This window comes from Thunnus albacares, chromosome 5, assembly GCF_914725855.1.
Source record: "Thunnus albacares chromosome 5, fThuAlb1.1, whole genome shotgun sequence".
NCBI classification, from domain to species: domain Eukaryota; kingdom Metazoa; phylum Chordata; class Actinopteri; order Scombriformes; family Scombridae; genus Thunnus; species Thunnus albacares.
Window position 1 is genome coordinate 8,911,713 of NC_058110.1, and position 17,239 is coordinate 8,928,951.

At 38.3% G+C, this 17,239-nt stretch overlaps 1 protein-coding gene across 1 annotated transcript; it reads right to left on the reverse strand.

Annotated features, from left to right (window-relative positions):
- Window positions 1-1,494: 1,494 nt before the first annotated feature.
- LOC122982255 (protein-glutamine gamma-glutamyltransferase 5-like) lies at window positions 1,495-15,759 on the reverse strand. The gene is made up of 13 exons (XM_044351441.1): window positions 15,687-15,759; window positions 14,736-14,930; window positions 13,496-13,732; window positions 13,291-13,409; window positions 12,028-12,156; window positions 11,730-11,907; window positions 11,311-11,446; window positions 10,816-10,919; window positions 10,288-10,596; window positions 7,300-7,509; window positions 6,656-6,816; window positions 4,278-4,417; window positions 1,495-2,956 (listed from the first exon to the last, which is right to left on the reverse strand). Exons 1-13 carry the CDS (start codon window positions 15,721-15,723, stop codon window positions 2,800-2,802), a joined length of 2,112 nt encoding a protein of 703 aa, XP_044207376.1. The 5' UTR covers window positions 15,724-15,759; the 3' UTR covers window positions 1,495-2,799.
- Window positions 15,760-17,239: the final 1,480 nt, after the last annotated feature.

Sequence of the window (17,239 nt, forward strand, 5' to 3'; positions counted from 1 at the left end):
TAAGGAGGAAAGAGGTAATGAAGAACAGATGGATGGGAGGGATGAAAATCAGTGAAGTCAAAAAGGAGGCAAGGAGGCGGGGATGAACAGAGGGAGGGAAGACAGATATGGACTAAAGACAAAGGAGGGAGGGAGGGAGGGAGGAGGGATGAAAAGAGGAGGTGATCGGAAACAGAAGAGGAAGGAAGGAGCAAGATTTTAAAAAAGAGAGAAAGGCCTGAGGAAGAGTCAGAGGAAGAAGAAGGAAGGAAGGAAGGAAGGAAGGAAGGAAAGAAGGAAAGAAGGAAGGAAGGAAGGAAGAAAGGAAGGAAGGAAGGAAGAAAGGAAGAAAGGAAGGAAGGAAGGAAAGAAGAAGTGTGATCAAGAGAGAGAGGGATGGATAAAGAAAGGGATGGTTGAAAAGAGCGAGGGATGAAGAGAGGGGGGCCGTGATGGGGAGCCATTAATAATTTATGATAGCCTCAGCTTTTCAAAGCAGCCCAGCGGTCCCGCTCCCTGCTTTCCCCTGACGTTTAATTTGTCTGAAAATCAGCGAGCGTGGAGTCTGATTATCGTCTCCGTCTGCCAACGCCTCTGCCTCAATCTCCCTGACACCGAGGTGAGATCACAAGCTGTTCGGTACACACATGTCAGCCTGAAATCCTTTAGGTTAAAACAATCCTCGTCAGTGAGCTGCATTTGTATAGGAACTAAGTATCTCTGTGTAAAACACCTCAAAACCTCTCAAAGCTGCCTGAAATTAAATACCCAGATACAGACTTTAGGTCTTCTATATTACTCCATTTACAAGCCCATTATATTGAAAGGGAAAAGTGCAAGTTGTGCAGTAAAGTGTCCGGGCCTTGTCCGGACTCACTCAGTATACTTTTACAGGCTGCCTGATGGGCCTATTTCTCAACAGGGGGGGAATGATTTGCTCGCTACAGTAAACCTCTTCTCGCAGGAGGATCAGGATTAGAGTTTGAAAAAACATGCAGTAAATTTAGGCCTCACTCACAATGGAAAAGTGTGATTGTAAATGTCTCTGTCCTACTCTTCATCTCTAACCTTCACAGCCTTACTCTATTTATTTTCAGTGAATTACTGAACTGTGAAGACAAATTACACAGGATCAGTCTCTTAACATCATTATTCCAATATATGTGTGAAGTGGCTGATTAACAGTATATTATAATGTAGAGAGGCTGGCAGTGTGCAGAGAAAAAATATTGCATACATACATTTAAGAAAATTGGAGCCTAAATTCTGTCCCTTCAGTAGTGTAGTTTCTCTGACTGCAGATAAGGAGTAAAAGATTGGCCATAAATGAATACATGCACACTTAGTTCGACCTTGCATGAGAGGAAAAGCTATACCTTTTTTTAAATTGAGTTTGAGACTAAACCTTTAATTTCCAGATTAAGATCACAGGACCCAGGCGAGGCCAAATAAAACCTGATGAAAACCACCGTAGAGGACAAATTAAAGTATAAAAACAGGATTTATTTTCTTGGTATTAAATAAACAGTTGCACAGTGAGTTGTAAAGAGAAAACATCACCACACACAGATTTTCAGGTGAATGTTCCCATGCTGCCATCTAGTGGTGTTATTGAGTTACAGCAATGCAGCACAGTCCATGCTAAGATGTAAAGGTCCACTCTTCCAATTTACATGATTGTCAAATCATGTAGAGTACCACTCAGCCGGTGTGTGTTACAGTTGTATAATGTCTTCTGTGGTTCTGGAGAGGGTTTATAAAGTCTGAGAAAATGAATCAAATGACATTACTTTAATCTCATTTTCAGCTTAAGGACTGCAAATCTTGATCACAAAGTCTATGATAATAACTGGGGGTCATTTATCAGGCAGGGAGGGTCTAATGAAAAATCTTATCACTGTGCATTATGGGAAGTGTAGGCTTTTTTGGAAGATTTTGATCATAGGTCACTTAAAAAAATTAATTACCTAAATGTTTATATTATCTTTGGGTTTCTGGCAGGTTTCATTCTCAATTTTTAGAATCCTATCAGTAGTAAAATAAACAGTGTTTATTCTTTATTATTTATTTTATGAACAATCAGTGTGAAAACATCTATCTTGTCCAAGTGTGAGACAGGTGCGTTCTTCCTTTTATCTCCCAATGGACTCACTGTCATCTGCTCCCTTTAAGAAGTCTTCTTAATTACATTAGGAAAAATACAGTGTTTTGAATTCAAATTTGTCCCTTTGTCAGAGGAACAGAGGAGTCAGATCAGACTCAGTTTTCCATCAACTGTTCTGTCATATGGGCCAATGGGGGGTGATGAGCTTCACTGACAAGATGAACAAGACAAGACTGATCATTGTGATAAAACTTTGTTTACAGGTCATATAACACCACTTTTTGAAAAATATATTAATATTTACATTATATTTTGGTTCCTGACAGATTTCATTCTCAATTTTTAGAATCATATCGATGGCAAAATATACATTTTGTATTATTTATATGTGAACAAGCAGTGTGAAGACATACACAAGTGAGTTTAGTACATGAATGCAAAACCATATAACCCTAACTGTATAAAAAGGGATATAACCATGAATGTCAAAATACACAAATATTCTGTTTCATATATACAAAATATACAGTATCAATTATTTAGTGTTGATCAGTGAATATAGACTGCATCTGTTCTGCATCTTTGCTTGAAATGAAAAGAATAAAAACTGTACTTTTTGCATGTTTCAATGCAAAAAGAAAAAAAAGGAATTTTACATTAGGTGCATGCTTTTGATCTAACCTTACTCAAAAGGTTAAAGATGTTGTTGAAGCTTGTCATGCAGTCATGACAGAGACTTTCTGGAAACTCCTAGAGACGATGCGAGTGTTGCTGCTGTGTGAGAAAGTGGCCATCAGCAGTTTAGTGCCAGGTGAAGTGGCCATGATGGAAACCTTCTTCTCTATCTTCCTACCCGGCTGCAGGAGCACCAGCCTGGGAAAGGGGAGAAGAAGAATCTTCATCTTTCCAAATTTTAGCTCTCACAGACACACACAAGATGTCTTCAGAACAGCCCTGAAACAGTCTGGAAAATCACTGCTTTGCACAAGAGCAGGTAATAATGGTGGAAAATGAATAAAGGGGGAAATTGGTAGGAGTTTTTCTATCCCACAGCAAAAATTATCATAAAATATCTGTGTGTGTGGGTGATGAGTGATGATTAATACCACCAATTATTCAACAAATACTTTGCCAGGTACAGAGATTTTTCTGGCTCCCAGAACTCAGTTTCTGCCCTTTCTCAAGCCAAAAAAAGCAAATGCCAAAGCAGTTTTATTGTTCCAGTATTCAACATGGTGATGTATTACCTCTTCACCAGATATTTCTGTAGAATATCTTATCTAATTAGCAAGCTTATTCCTATCCAGGGTGAAAATTTTGCTTCATTGTCTGTGCCAATAAAAAGCCACCATTGCTCCAGCCGAAGAGGGAAATAGGACCAAACCAGGAAAGTTTTTAGACTTTCATTGACAAAGTTTCTGCGGTTAAAGTCATAAGAGAAACAGCAGAGGAGAAAAACAAGTGGAGATGGGAGAGGATCATTAACACGATAAATGAGGAAACAACAGAAAAATGAAAGTATGGAATATTAAAATTTACTGAAATGAAATACTGGAAAATTTCATGATGCCATGGTGCAAAAGATAAGAGTGCTTTCCATAGTTATGAGGCTTTGCTCCTCTAACAGTTTATGACCTCATCACATCCATCACACAATGTGGACCAACCAAATTACAGTCAAAGAAAAAGAAAAAGTGCATTAATCATTTGACATCTACTACAAAAACTTCAAGTAAACTCCAGTGCTACTTCGCACTGAACAAACAATACCAAGTGGCAGATTATCTGGGAAGTGAAAAATTTGCACTAAATACAGACTAAGTGACCACAATCTGATTATTGAAACTGGTCAATCCAGACAAACCTGGCAACCCAGAGAAAAGTAAGTTCTGCCAACAAGTGGTAGAGACAGAGCAACACTTCCTGTATGGATGTAGCAACAATATATTCCTGCTGCTGTAAAAACATACCTGACAGCATTCCAAGACCACATTCCTCATATATCTAAACCACAGAACATGTTCCCTTCCCAGCTCAAACATTCAAGAAAGATTTGTGCGGGCGTGACACTGGAATGTGACCGAGATTGCAACTTTAACACTTCCACTGCTCTTTAGAGCCGTACAAACAAAAGCCTGTGACATGAGAGTGATGATACTTTGTTTTTCTTGTAGTCAACTGGAAACAGACTTACCTGGCCTCATGCTTGTGCTGTAACAAGCCAGATCCCTCCACGGTCAGCACAGCTCCATTCAGAGGCTTGGTAAACATGTTGGTGAAGGAGACCCGGGCTGTGTGCTCCTTCTTTAACTGGATGCTGTCCCCTCCTTCGATCTGTGGAAAAGCCATGGTTACACAATGACGACCAAACCATCAATGATCAACACTAACACCTTCAAGTAGCATTTTTTTCAAAAGATGAAAAAAAATACTGTTTTAAAGCAGCACAGATTACTTTTTCTGAGGTTACTGTCATTTGATAAATTTCTTGTTTCTATTTTGTTTCCACAGGAAGTGAAAGTGGAAGCTCATGTTTGTGTGCATTCATTCTCCCAGCAGACAGAAAAACTTGCTATTTTGGCTGACAGGAAACTAGTTGGGGCCATGCATGGATGTATAAAGAGAACTGGATACAGGATCCAGGCTTTGAAGCAAATTTGACATAGAGGCCAAACCGTGTAATTACAACGTCACATGATGCACACTGGCCCAAAAAGACTTTTTCCCATAGACTTACATTGTGAAAAAGACGTCTGTAAATCAGCGGATACATTTTTCTGAGTGTCACAACCCCAGCGAAATGACTTTTCTCACTATCAGAATTAAATCTGTTTGGTCCGATCACATTTCAAAAGCCTAGAAGAGCCACATGATTGAATTGTTTTATCCCCTTTCAAGTTAGCTAGAGGGCTAAACTGGAAGTAGCCAGCTCAGCCAGCGAAAGTCACTTGTGCGCGTGCTCTATGGGCCGCACAATGCAGAAGATCCAGGTACTCTTTCATACCGGGAAGTCGATTTTTTATTGCTTCATGCGCCACTGAGCAACTTTCATTGGAATGAACGGGGCCCCGTGTCCGACGCTGTATCCAGTTCTTGTTATACATCCATGGGGCCATGCTCTTGAACTTTACTGCAGCATTTGATGTCATGGACTATAATATTCTTACAAGCTAAAATGTTATGGTTTTTCACATCAAGCTCTTTTTTGAATGAGGAGTAAAGTTGGCAGAACAAAGTCAAGTATTTTTCAATGGCACCTTCTCAAATGCAAAAAAAAAAAAAAAAAAAAAATCAGTGTTGCGTGGTTCCACAAGGGAGTTGCTTGGGTCCACTTTTATTTCCAATTTCTATAAATGATTTACCATGTGTTGTTAAAAATGTTCTGTTCTGTGCTTCAACAACATTAGTAAAGCTGAGAGACAATCTATATGTTGAGTTACATACTATTACTAAATGGGTTTGAAAGACAATTCCCAAAACTAAACATATTGCTTTTGGTACTTGCTAAAGCTACTTCACTCAGTTCGTCTATAGTTGGGACATCAGCTGAGCAGGTCACAAAGACAAGTTATTGGGTGTTAAATTATATAATTTACTGTCTTGTCTTGTGTCATGTTTTTTCAAGGAAATGTTCAGCAAATTTTCCATCTTCTGTTGTGAGTGTTGTTGTGTGTTGTGAGTCTGTTGTGTTGGGAGTATTGTGCAGTCAGTTGGTCAAGTGCTGCTGAGAAACATTAAAACTGTACAAAACAGAGCAGCCATTAGTTTTTTACCATTCTGTCCATGCTAATGTGTGTGAGATACATAAACAATTATCAGTGCTCACAGCGGAGACTAAATTAAAATGTAGTCTTCAGTCTCCTGAAATAATAAAGCAGAATTCTTTTGTAAAAAATGTGTATGTACTGGTTCTTCTCACAGGTATAATACATGTCTGGTCATCTGGTTGGGCCATATTCACAAACAAATTGAAACAAAAATGGATGAATGTCAAATAGATGTTATTTTTAGTTACTGTTTTTGGAACCTTTTTATCATCTATATTTTTTTCTTCTATCTATTTTGAACAATTCATTTTTTGTTTTCATTGTACATACATTGCTCTAGTGTCTACCTTACTATAGTAATTATGGTACATATATTAAATTCACTTATTTTCTGATCTGGTGTTAGCTTTTAGCCTTTTCTGGGTTTTTTTGTTTTTTTATTGTTGTTTGTTTCTATTGTTATATGGACTCCTGGACCCCCAGGAAGGCTAGCAACCACTTTGTGGAGGCTAATGGGGATCCAAATAAGGAGTAAAGAATATGTTTTCTGGTGAGTCCATTGCCTTTGGTTATTAGATTTAGGTCACAAAACTATGTTGCACAGATGCACAGAGAGCAGGGATTAAAGCTGAATCCTTCTGCCTTTGCTCTTCATTAAACTTCATCTTGTCATATGCAACTGACACTCATGAAAGAGATCAAAGTGAACAAAGATGAGGTAGAAAAAATAAAGGAGGAAAACTCTAAATAATGCATTTGTAATACTTTGTGAGCTGAACAGTAGGGAGGCTGGATGCAGCTGTACCTCTATGGTTATCTGTGGTGAACCGATATTGAACTCCTGTGTATCCAGGACTCTCTCCTTTGTCCTCACGTCCTTTATCACCACTGCCAGGTTCACAATGTCATCACCTGCCAGGACTGACTCATATTCAGAGGGAGGGATGTCATGGTAGAGTCTCAAAACTGCAGAGAATGTAAAGGAAGTGTAAAAATGAACATGAGAAAAACAAATCAAACAGAAGGTGCAAATATCCCATAGTGCTAGCTTTAATCAGTTGATATTAGATTTACTCAAATATATATACTGTAATAACTTTCAGCAGCATGAGGATGGGCCACAACTTTATAGTAAGACCTAAATGTTTAAAGGGGCCCTCCAGTGATTTAGTAATGTGCTTCCATGAAATTGGTGGTGACAGAATTGATGCATCAGAAGTTCTGACTCTTAATATCCCTTTAAGATTTTGTAAAACTTTCATATTAAACAGTAATATAGTTGTGACCAAATCTATAACAGGTCATGAAACAATACAGTAAATATTACTAAAAATCAAATACTATTGAATGAAGAAATCCAACAACAGTGCCAGAGACTGTACATACTGTATTCATACTTTCTGTAAATCATTAACATCTTGATATTTAGAGACCTGCAGGGCTCCTCACCTTCATGCGGCTGTATGTGCACCTGTTTGTGTGTTTTCCAGAAGGTCTCCACCTGGCTGCTGTTATACTCTTTCAGCTGAGCGTTCAGATGTTCCATCAGGACCCTGGGGCTGCTTGACTGGTTTATGACCATCACACACATGTTGATGTTCTCGCCCACTAATGGTACCCTATCTAGGGTTAGGGACACTTCCAAACTGGGTGACATTCCTCCAGGAGATGAAAGGGAGAGTTTTGTTTGATTCAAGTAACTATCAGATAAACTGAAGATTGTTTCATGTGAAAGATATACTTTTACTATTGGTGCACATTCTGTATGTTTATGACACTTAGTCCTTGTACACATTGGATTTTGTGTGTTGATACCCCTTCTAATTTATGGTTTCAGCTGCATAAAATAAATCAGCCATGCAATCTTCATTGACAAACATTTGCAGTTGAATGGCTCCCACTCAGTCAGTTTGTCGGATTTCAACGTTAACTGCCGTTATTGTGAGGTGGAAACGACAATGCTCACTGTCAAGCTCCAAACTACCTCAGAACAACAACTGTTGTTCAGGAGCTTCATGACACTGGTTTCCGTGGCTGAGCAGTGGCACAAAAGATCATCATATGCAATGCAAAGCATCGGCTAAGTGGTGTAAAACACAACACCACTGATCCGAGAAAAAGTGGAAATGTGTTGTCTGTAGTGATCAGTCACCCTTTACTGCAGTGTCTGGCAGTCTAGTGGAGGAATCTGTGTTTGGCAGATGCCAGGAGAATGCTACCTGGCTGAATGCATAATGTCAGCTATAAAGTGGAGGAGGAATAATGGTCTGGGGCTGTGTTTTTACAGTTTGGGCTAGGCCCCTTAGTTCCATTTAAGGGAAATCTCAAGACACAGCATAAATATACATCTAAAATGTAGCTGCTTATTAGCACATACTAATATTACTACTGCTAATATAATATATATAATAACATGTTACTAATGCACATGCATATCACCAATGCATTTTTTTTTTTTTTGTAAAATTGATGCCAGTGGAAATCGAACCTTCTGACAGTGTTAGTATCTTGCAATGTTAGTATTTTGCAGGCAAAACATCAATACAATATATCCTGTAACATTGTGGAAATAAATCAAAACAGTGACTTAACATAGTATTACCTGTTTCACATTTTGGTCTACTGGAAATAGGACATGTTATAAAAATAAGAGAGATTTTGTAATGAAAAAGCAAAAGGACAGAGTCAAAATGCTCAACAGTTCAAGGTGTAAAATGGTTACTTTTTTTTTAAGAGAACAAAAATCTCGCACATTGACATGCAAAATCAGTGGCATGTCCCATTAAGGTTATGTAACTATTTTGTGTCTAACAGTAATATAATTGTGACTGAGCCTATCAGCAGGTCATGAAACAATACAGCTCATGGCCATGATACATATCCAATCTGACTCATTGAAGAAGTTTATGTGAGCTGCACACAGGTTTATTGTTAATGGTAAAACTAAAATGAATTACTGTTAAAAGGAAAATATAATAGGGTGGTCTTGGTTCGTCCCACTGACAACAACATTGCAGAGCACAACCATTTAAATATGTTGTTTGATTTTAGTGTCAATGTAAGATATTTAAAATATGATATAAAGTCCATTTTAGTCACCATAGCAAGTTCAAAACATGTAATATTTGACCTCTGACCTCGCTGTTGAGGCAACTGCAAGATATAGCACATGTACACAACAGAGGCAGCTGTTTGGACTTTTAATCAAGCTAAACAGAACTAATATGTCAAGCATTTTTGGCTGGTTGAAACAAACACATTAAACAAAAAGAGCGTATCATTACAACTCTAATGTGTGCATATTCCCTGGTCCTAATGATCAGTGCAAGCTTAAGTGCGTTCAGACTAACTGGAAAATGTTTCACATATTACAAAGTTGTGGTCTTAAACAACTTGCTTTGGTGGGACAAATAAAATATTTTGAATTGATTTGACCTGAATACTGAATCCCTAGAATTTCAAGTGTTAGTGGTGACGCAAAACATGGATGACTTCAATTTACTGCTCACTACAGAATAAGGAGTTGAGTGTTTACTATGAGGAGAATTGTGAATGAATGAATAAGGGAGTTATTTCAGACACATCACGAATATGCTAAAATACTTTAATCTAAAGTTCTTTATTTGCACATACTAATGTTTATATTACTGCTGCTAAGCATGTTACTTCTAATTAGCATATACATTTTAGCAGAGCTGGTGCTAGTGGGAATTGTACCCATGACTATGATAGTGTTATTACCTCGCAGTGGCACACACCTAAATATGTCCTGTGGCATTGTGAACATGAAGCTATGTTTGATTTGTGACAGTATGAGCAGTATGAAAGCTTACCTTTTCTACCTTCCCAGGTACCGGAACTCTTTAGAGAATATGAGGCAGATAATGCTTCAATAAAAGTGAGAAAGATTTTGTCATGAAAAAGCAACACGATTACATTACAATGGCAAAATCCACAACAGTTCATAAGTAGATAAATAAAGGGATATTTTTCAGAGAACAAAAAAGCTGGTTAGAGTCTGTCTTAAAATAATATTTGTACACATAAAATGAAGTAGACCATTCAGTTTCTTTACAATGCACTGCCTGTTGATCCTTGAATTATTTGGTAACTGGTTTAGGTTTCAAGAAAAGCAGCCAAGTTTTTTCAGGTTGAAAATCAGAAACAAGGTCCAATCATTTGTCTAATAAGATGTATTTTGGTGCACTTATTTATGTTTGAATGAACAAAGGAGGGTGAAGATGCTTTGTTATGCAGCCACTGACCTGTGTGCGTTGACATTCTTTGAGTGACTGCTGTTGGCTCTCCTTAAAAAATCATAAGAAAATGGGAAGAAAAACTTTAGTCAGAAAACACCCTACTCCTTCTGTCTGTACATATTGCATTTGAATCATGCTCTCACTGCAAAAAATGCCTTTTTTTTGCAGTGTATCTGACCTTTTTCTTTATGAATCTTTCTTTTATCTCTCTCTCTGACAAGCCTCAAGCCAACAAAAGATTCTGTATTTTTCGTTCTCTTGTAAGTCTGCGTCAGATTCTCCGGTCTGTCTGAGCCGATGCTCTTGGTGTAGATCAACTGTCCCACCGACTCAGTGTCCACCATCCTCCCCACCACCAGACCGTCACGCACGATCAGCCGTATGATGTCAGCGTCAACAGAGGCATAGATGAACGAGGTGTCAAATGGGGCGCCAAGGCAATGTTTCTGGACAGCAACTACTGGGCAAGGGCCACAGCAGTATATCCCTACAGAGAAAGATGTGTTTGTTGTTACATACTAGTTAGTTATCAGTCACTAGTAAATCACCTTATCTGTTATTTTCCACTCTATGTAACATTTACTCAAGAGGGAAGCTCTCATGTCACGTTCAGTTTAGATCAGGCACATCTAGCACGGTAGGTGTTTTCTGTCACAAATTTTAAATCATTATTTTCAGAAAGTTAAAAAAAATAAATAAATCCCACCTGCACTCCTCTCCTGCGGGGTTGCGTCCACTACCTGCCAGCCATCAAACCCTTCACCAAGGTCTGGTCTTCTCATCCAGCACTCCACCCACACATGGAAGTTCCTGTAAGAGGACAGATGCACACACATATACAAACACTCAAGAAATGAGTAAGCGTGCACCAATAAACAAAGACATGCATGCAAAGAGGAATAATGTGTATCAACATGAAAAAAGGTCAAAACTTGCAAGACAAACACACCCAAGTAAAAATATGACTAGGGTGTTGACAGTCAGGCCTCTATTATTCTCCAAATTCATATGTTCATGTGAAACAGTCAGAATTATTTAGGGTAATGTTAAAATAACAATATACTGAACTGAAAAAATAAATACAGTGCTTCATAATGGATAGTTCAGTTTTAAGGTAATCTGCCAGATTATCCTGACTGCTAAGCAAGTAAAAGATATCTTTATCTGTTATCTTTGTGGTTTGAGATCAAGAGACACCAACCAAATGCTGTCCTTTGACAGGCCAAGCTTCTCCCCTCTGCTTGTGTAAAGCTCTTCAATTTTCAGGCTGCCATCACCATCATGGGCTGCGTTAAAAACTGTCACCACCCTGGAAGGAATCCCCAGTACTCTCATCACTGAAAAAAAAGGTCAGTCCTGAAAGCTAGAAAGACCAGGATTTAGAAATCACTTTTAGGCCTGAACTGTTGAGCCTAAAAGACAACTTAATAACTTAATAATGTATTAATACCAATTTCTAGTCTTATAGTGACATATTAAAGAGTCAGTTCACACTTTAATACATCAGCAAAGACACAAACTATGTACTGAAACCTTTGAGCACTTTCTACTCTCTGTAAACGCTGCTGGACTCAGATGTCACCTATGAATTCTGGCATAAATACATTCTCTTTGAAGTACCTGTACAGAGGACAGATGCAAAGACCCAGCACTGCCCATAGCGCACAGGCCTGCAGTTGGATGAAGCCCAGCGGTGAAGGATGTCCGCGCTGCCGCTCCACTCTGTAGGTGTGACACCACCTTTGTAGCTGCCCTGCCACTTCCCCACCAGAATGCCCATGTCGTCATTACAGTTCACCTTGGACAGGAGCAGATACATTACTGACTTTTCTGTCATTACTTTGTAAATGCAGAGAAAAGTGTTATTCAATAAATTCCACTCATTCTGGCACATACATATTTGTGTCTTATGTCTTACCATAGCACAGACCACCCTGCTGAGGTAGACAGGGTCTGCTCGTAGAATGTAGTCTCTGTGGGTGTTACTGAGATGCTGCGGGCTGACCTGCAGGAGCTTCAGGCATGCCTCTAGGACCCCAGGCTCATACTGCACACAGATATGGACTGTATTCTTAACTGCAAACTAGAAAATGCATTTCCTGCGGAAAATGTGTGTGAATGCAGACAGCTGAAATAAATCGCAAAGCGTTGCTGAAAATGCTACAGACTTTCCCCCATCCCCATCTGTACAATTTTGCTGAATTTGGTTACCATGAAATATTAACTTACAGAGATATGAGAGAGAGAACAAGTAGTATGGTGGTGTCTCACTAATGGCCACAAGGAGAGTCTATTGGTGCCATGCCTCAATATGCTGTGCACAATCTTATGGAGAATCTGTGTACCAAGTTTTGTTTTATTAAAGACAGCAGAATTGTAGAAATATCATGTTATAATATTATAGTAGCACCCCCTGTGGGTAGAATTGTATCAAATGTACTCACTTGTGTAGTGTGGCTGTATGTACAACATTCCCAAATTTGGTTGCTATCGTATTTAGCATTGCAGAGTTATGGCCCATTAAGTGCATCAGGCCTCACCTTCAAAAATTTGGTAACAAAATACAGACAAACGGTAAGTAATACCCAAACACAAACTCATATGTTTTGTTTGGGGTCATCTAAATATGGTATGTACCAAGTTTGGTGAAGATTAGATGAAATATGTGCCAACAGAAACAAAAAATGTGTTTACCAAAAAATCCAAAATGGTACAAAATTTTTCCATTCTTAGCCAAAATGTAAAACACGTAATAACTGACCACATGGTGGCGCTATCGGTACCATGTTTAATATGTTAAGTGTTTCAACATGGAACACCTGTCCATGTTGTATAAATACTTAAGCACTTTTAATTTTTGAGATATCAACTTTCAAACACTCCTCCCATTGACTTTCCATTCTACATTTTAATATTTTAAAAAATTATATAAAATCACTGGAATATGCTAGAAAGAAGACACGTTATAGAATAAATGTCCTTAAAGAGCTGAACATTTTTACATTTGAATGGTTTCTGTAGCTGAAAGTATGCAGAAGTAGTTAGCAATAGAAATACACACAGAGGAATAATAATAAAGCTCTTGAAGAACAAAAGTGTGAATGCTTGTCAGCATTCACACCAATAAGGCTTTTTATACATGACCCATTCATGATATTTGCATCTGTTGAGTGTCACATACCTGACCAAAAGACCAGGGCCGCTTACTAATGTTTAGATGGGTGCCCATGTAGACCAGCCCATAATCACTCTTGATATACTCTTGTATTTGGACATCCAGTGGCATGTACACTGGATCATCTGAAAAGCAATGGCAGAGTTGTGAAATGACATCTATAACAAGATAATTGCAATCCAAACAGTGTAGTATTTCTGCATAGACCCACCCTTCAGCCATGGGTTGCAGAGCAGCACAAATGATCCTACTGCATAGCTCCTCCTGTCCTGTATGGTCTCTATGTGGACTAGGAGGTCATACAGCGCCACTGAGGACAGAACAGGGGAGCAGACGTGGATGACGACCGACTGGGGACGCATGTTGGATGGATAGATTTTGGCTGACCAGCATCGGGGGTCAGACCACTTGTCAGAGAACTGGACTGGTATCTTCTCTGACAGACTGCCTGCATGGTGGGAGAAAAAACTGGGAGTTTACTTAAGCCTGTAAGCATGCAAGGTAAAATGTGACCATATGTAATACCACGTAACCTAATTGCTTACAGGTCCAGTTTAAATATCAAAAGGTCCTGAATGAAGTATTTCTGTTTAATTCTATTCTGTCCTGTCCTGTGTTGACCTGTTTCAGGACTGGTTCTGTCTCACTCTGTTCTGTTCTGTCCTTTACTTTCCTCTTCTTTTCTGCTCAGTGCTGTCCTGCTCTTTCCTGTCCTGTCTTGACCCTATCCTGTCCATGTTCAGAAGTATTTTTTAATGTCAGGGAAAGGATCCCATTTTGAATATCAACAACACATAATATTAATTCTCCAAAAAATGGGTATTGGTATGTCGATTTTGCCTTTCATTAAAAAAAAAAAAAACACCAAAATGGGTTTATTGTAAATACAGTGTTAGTTCAACATTTTAAGAAAATGCCAATTCGCTTTCTCTCCGAGAATGAGATGAGAAGATTGATACACTCTGTCGTTTGTGTTCTTAGCATGAAAACTGGAAGCTCTCTTTTAAGTGAGAGGAAAAGCCTACCAACACCTATAAAGCTAGTATTTCCCAAAATGTTGAACTATTCCTTTAAAAGGAAGACTAAGTAACTTTTGCTGAACAGCCACAACTATAGCCACAAGTAACAATTCATGGGGTCAAATGCTCCATCAAAGAATAACAGAAGCACAAGTAAAAGATTAGCTATTCAGTAAGCTAATGGACTCATTAATGTCAGTTACACAGCAATATCTATTTTACATTTGTAAACACTAGTAAAGATAAGCCTGGTCATAGCAGACCAGTGGCAAAGTAAGCAGAACCCCATAGTGTACTCAACTAAGCAAGGATGTTTTTGATTCTTTTTGTTGCTTGTAAGACTTAAAAAAAAAAGTAAAAGCAAGACTTTTCTTTTCAAAAATTACACAATCTCTCTTTAAATGTGAGCAGAGTTAATGTGAGCTTTGATACCTAGCACAACCTCCAGGACTAGCCTCTCAGTCTGAAGGTTCCACAACCGGCTGCGAAACAGCAGAGTGAGTTTGAACGGTTTCCCTCGCCGCACCACCAAGTGCTCTTTACTGAGCCCCTGTGTCTCATGGAAAATGTGGTTTTCTTCAGTCTCAAAGTTGACTAACTTCAGTCGGCAGTGGTCAGTGTTAGTGTCTGGAAAAACAGATGACGTTTTATTAAAACCGCATTGATCTACAGACTGTAGAAAAAAGTTTTCACTCACAGGAAACATTGACAATGATCTATCAAACAGTAGTTGAGAAGTGAGGAGCTGATGAAAGGTGATGAGGTGAAATAAAAGGGAGAGAAGGGCAAAGGAGAGTTTTGTAGATAAAGGTCAAAGAGGCCAGTCATTCATTTTTACACCATTTACAGCACTGAATCATAGGATATCTGGCTGCTGCTGTACAGATCTAGAGACAAAACAACGTATGATACTTTGTCCAGGAAAATTACAAAATTGCTATTACCTCTGCTGAGTTTTTTTTTTTTTTTTTTGAAAAACTATACTGCCTCTCTGTCACATACCTGTGCTAGACCATCCGCTGTCACACACTGTGCTTTGCAACCATGGTATTTACACTCACAACTTAAAAATGTGTGATTTATTAGCACCTTAGGTGAGTAAAATACCTGTGATGTCAACCACTTGTTTCAACAAAGTAGTAAAACTAATTTGGAATAATACATCATTTAAAAATACATGCATTCGATCTGGGATAGGTTTAAAAAAAGTTTGTTAGTAAATGTTTTGCAAAGCCAGTAATGAGATGAATGATAAGTTTATGTAAAATCTTAAGAACTGACATCAACACTATCAAATAAAACGTTATTTAAAATCAAAGCAGTTCTATCAAATGTGATGCAAAGGAAACGCACTTTTAAGCAGGATTTGCAGCGTGAACTCACCAGTGATGTTGTGTGTTGTCTGTTGCATGTAGTCCATGGTCTGACAGCAGGAGTTGCAAGTGACTGAAGGAATGACAAGAAGGCTCCAACTACTAGCTGATAAGGGACTGTCATTGTTTATGAGAGGGTGGTGCAAAACGGAGGAAGCACGTCAAGTCATTTTTTAAGCACTAGGGAGGGACTTGTGTTTTTATCTTGGTGTATGGGAGGAACATACAGCTTAAATGGTTGCATTTTGTATCTATTTTAAGTAAGTTCTTTTCTTTTCTTTTTCCCCTTAAAAGCACTTTGAACAGAATCAGGGTTGGAGTCAATTCTTTCACTTTCACTCGGTTAAACCACAGCAGTTTCATAGCATCGGTCAGCAAACATCATGTTACCACTGTATGGTGACAGGACTCAGGTCAAAACAGATCATTATGATAACACGCATAGTTCATGAGTAATAATCACCTATAAATAGTAAATTTCAAAGAGCATTAAGGGCAAAGAGGGTCATAATGTTACTCATTATCAAACATTAACAGACGACTCATGTCCATCAACATATATGCTGAAAGCAAACACACACATTTTCTTCAATAAATGCTTCTTTTGTTTGATACTGTGTTAAGTAACAAATGATTGTTTATCTACATGCATGACTTTCCAGAGAAAATTGAGCACAGGACACACACCCATGATTTTTTTAATCTCTTTATACCTCCAGGTTACCATCGACAAGTCAAGTGTGACAGTAATTAATACTACCTCTTTGAAGGTTTGAATTATTGGCTTTGAAGCTGTCAGAGAGCTGTTGTTTTAACTGTTGTTTGAACACACACCCAATGCATGAATTTCTCTAGAAAGATGTTTACCTTGATAAACATGTTTTTTTCTTGTGGATATCCACCATCACAATAACATTTTTGTGCTATCTTCTGCACACAGTGGTCCATAGCTGCAAGACTAACCCGATAATCATTTTAACAATTATTAAACCTGTGAGGTTAACTGAGGAGCACCAGCAAGTTAAGAGTGGAATTTAATCTTATATGTAATATGTGATTTTATTGGCCTCACTGTGACTTCTCACTTCAGAGGTAGCAGAGAGTAAACTATAGGAAGACTGTTTGAGACTGGAAAGTGTATTGTATTTGAAAGAATAGTATGACATTTTGGGAAATACATTTATTATTACTTTCCTAAAATATCATTATTCCTTAAATCACATTTCAAAGAGAATTGACCCTCCTTACTTCTGCAAACAAATGCACAACTGACTGGGTTTCTCTGTTTCTGTCCTCTGAACTGTTCTGGGTGAAGGGCTCCCTCTAGCTGCATTAGTGAGATTGTATTAACTTGTACTGTATGTAGTGAATAGTGCTGGAAAATCCTATAATGTCTAATCTATAAATGTTCATTTCTGTTTATTTCTGCCAGTGATAATTCCAGTCTCAACCCTACATTTTCTACATTTAGTCAAATTATGTAAGTTTTCTTTTAAATTTGTTTATAGTGCAATACAAGTGACTAACATGAAGACATATATGATACAGTAGAAGAGAAGAGGG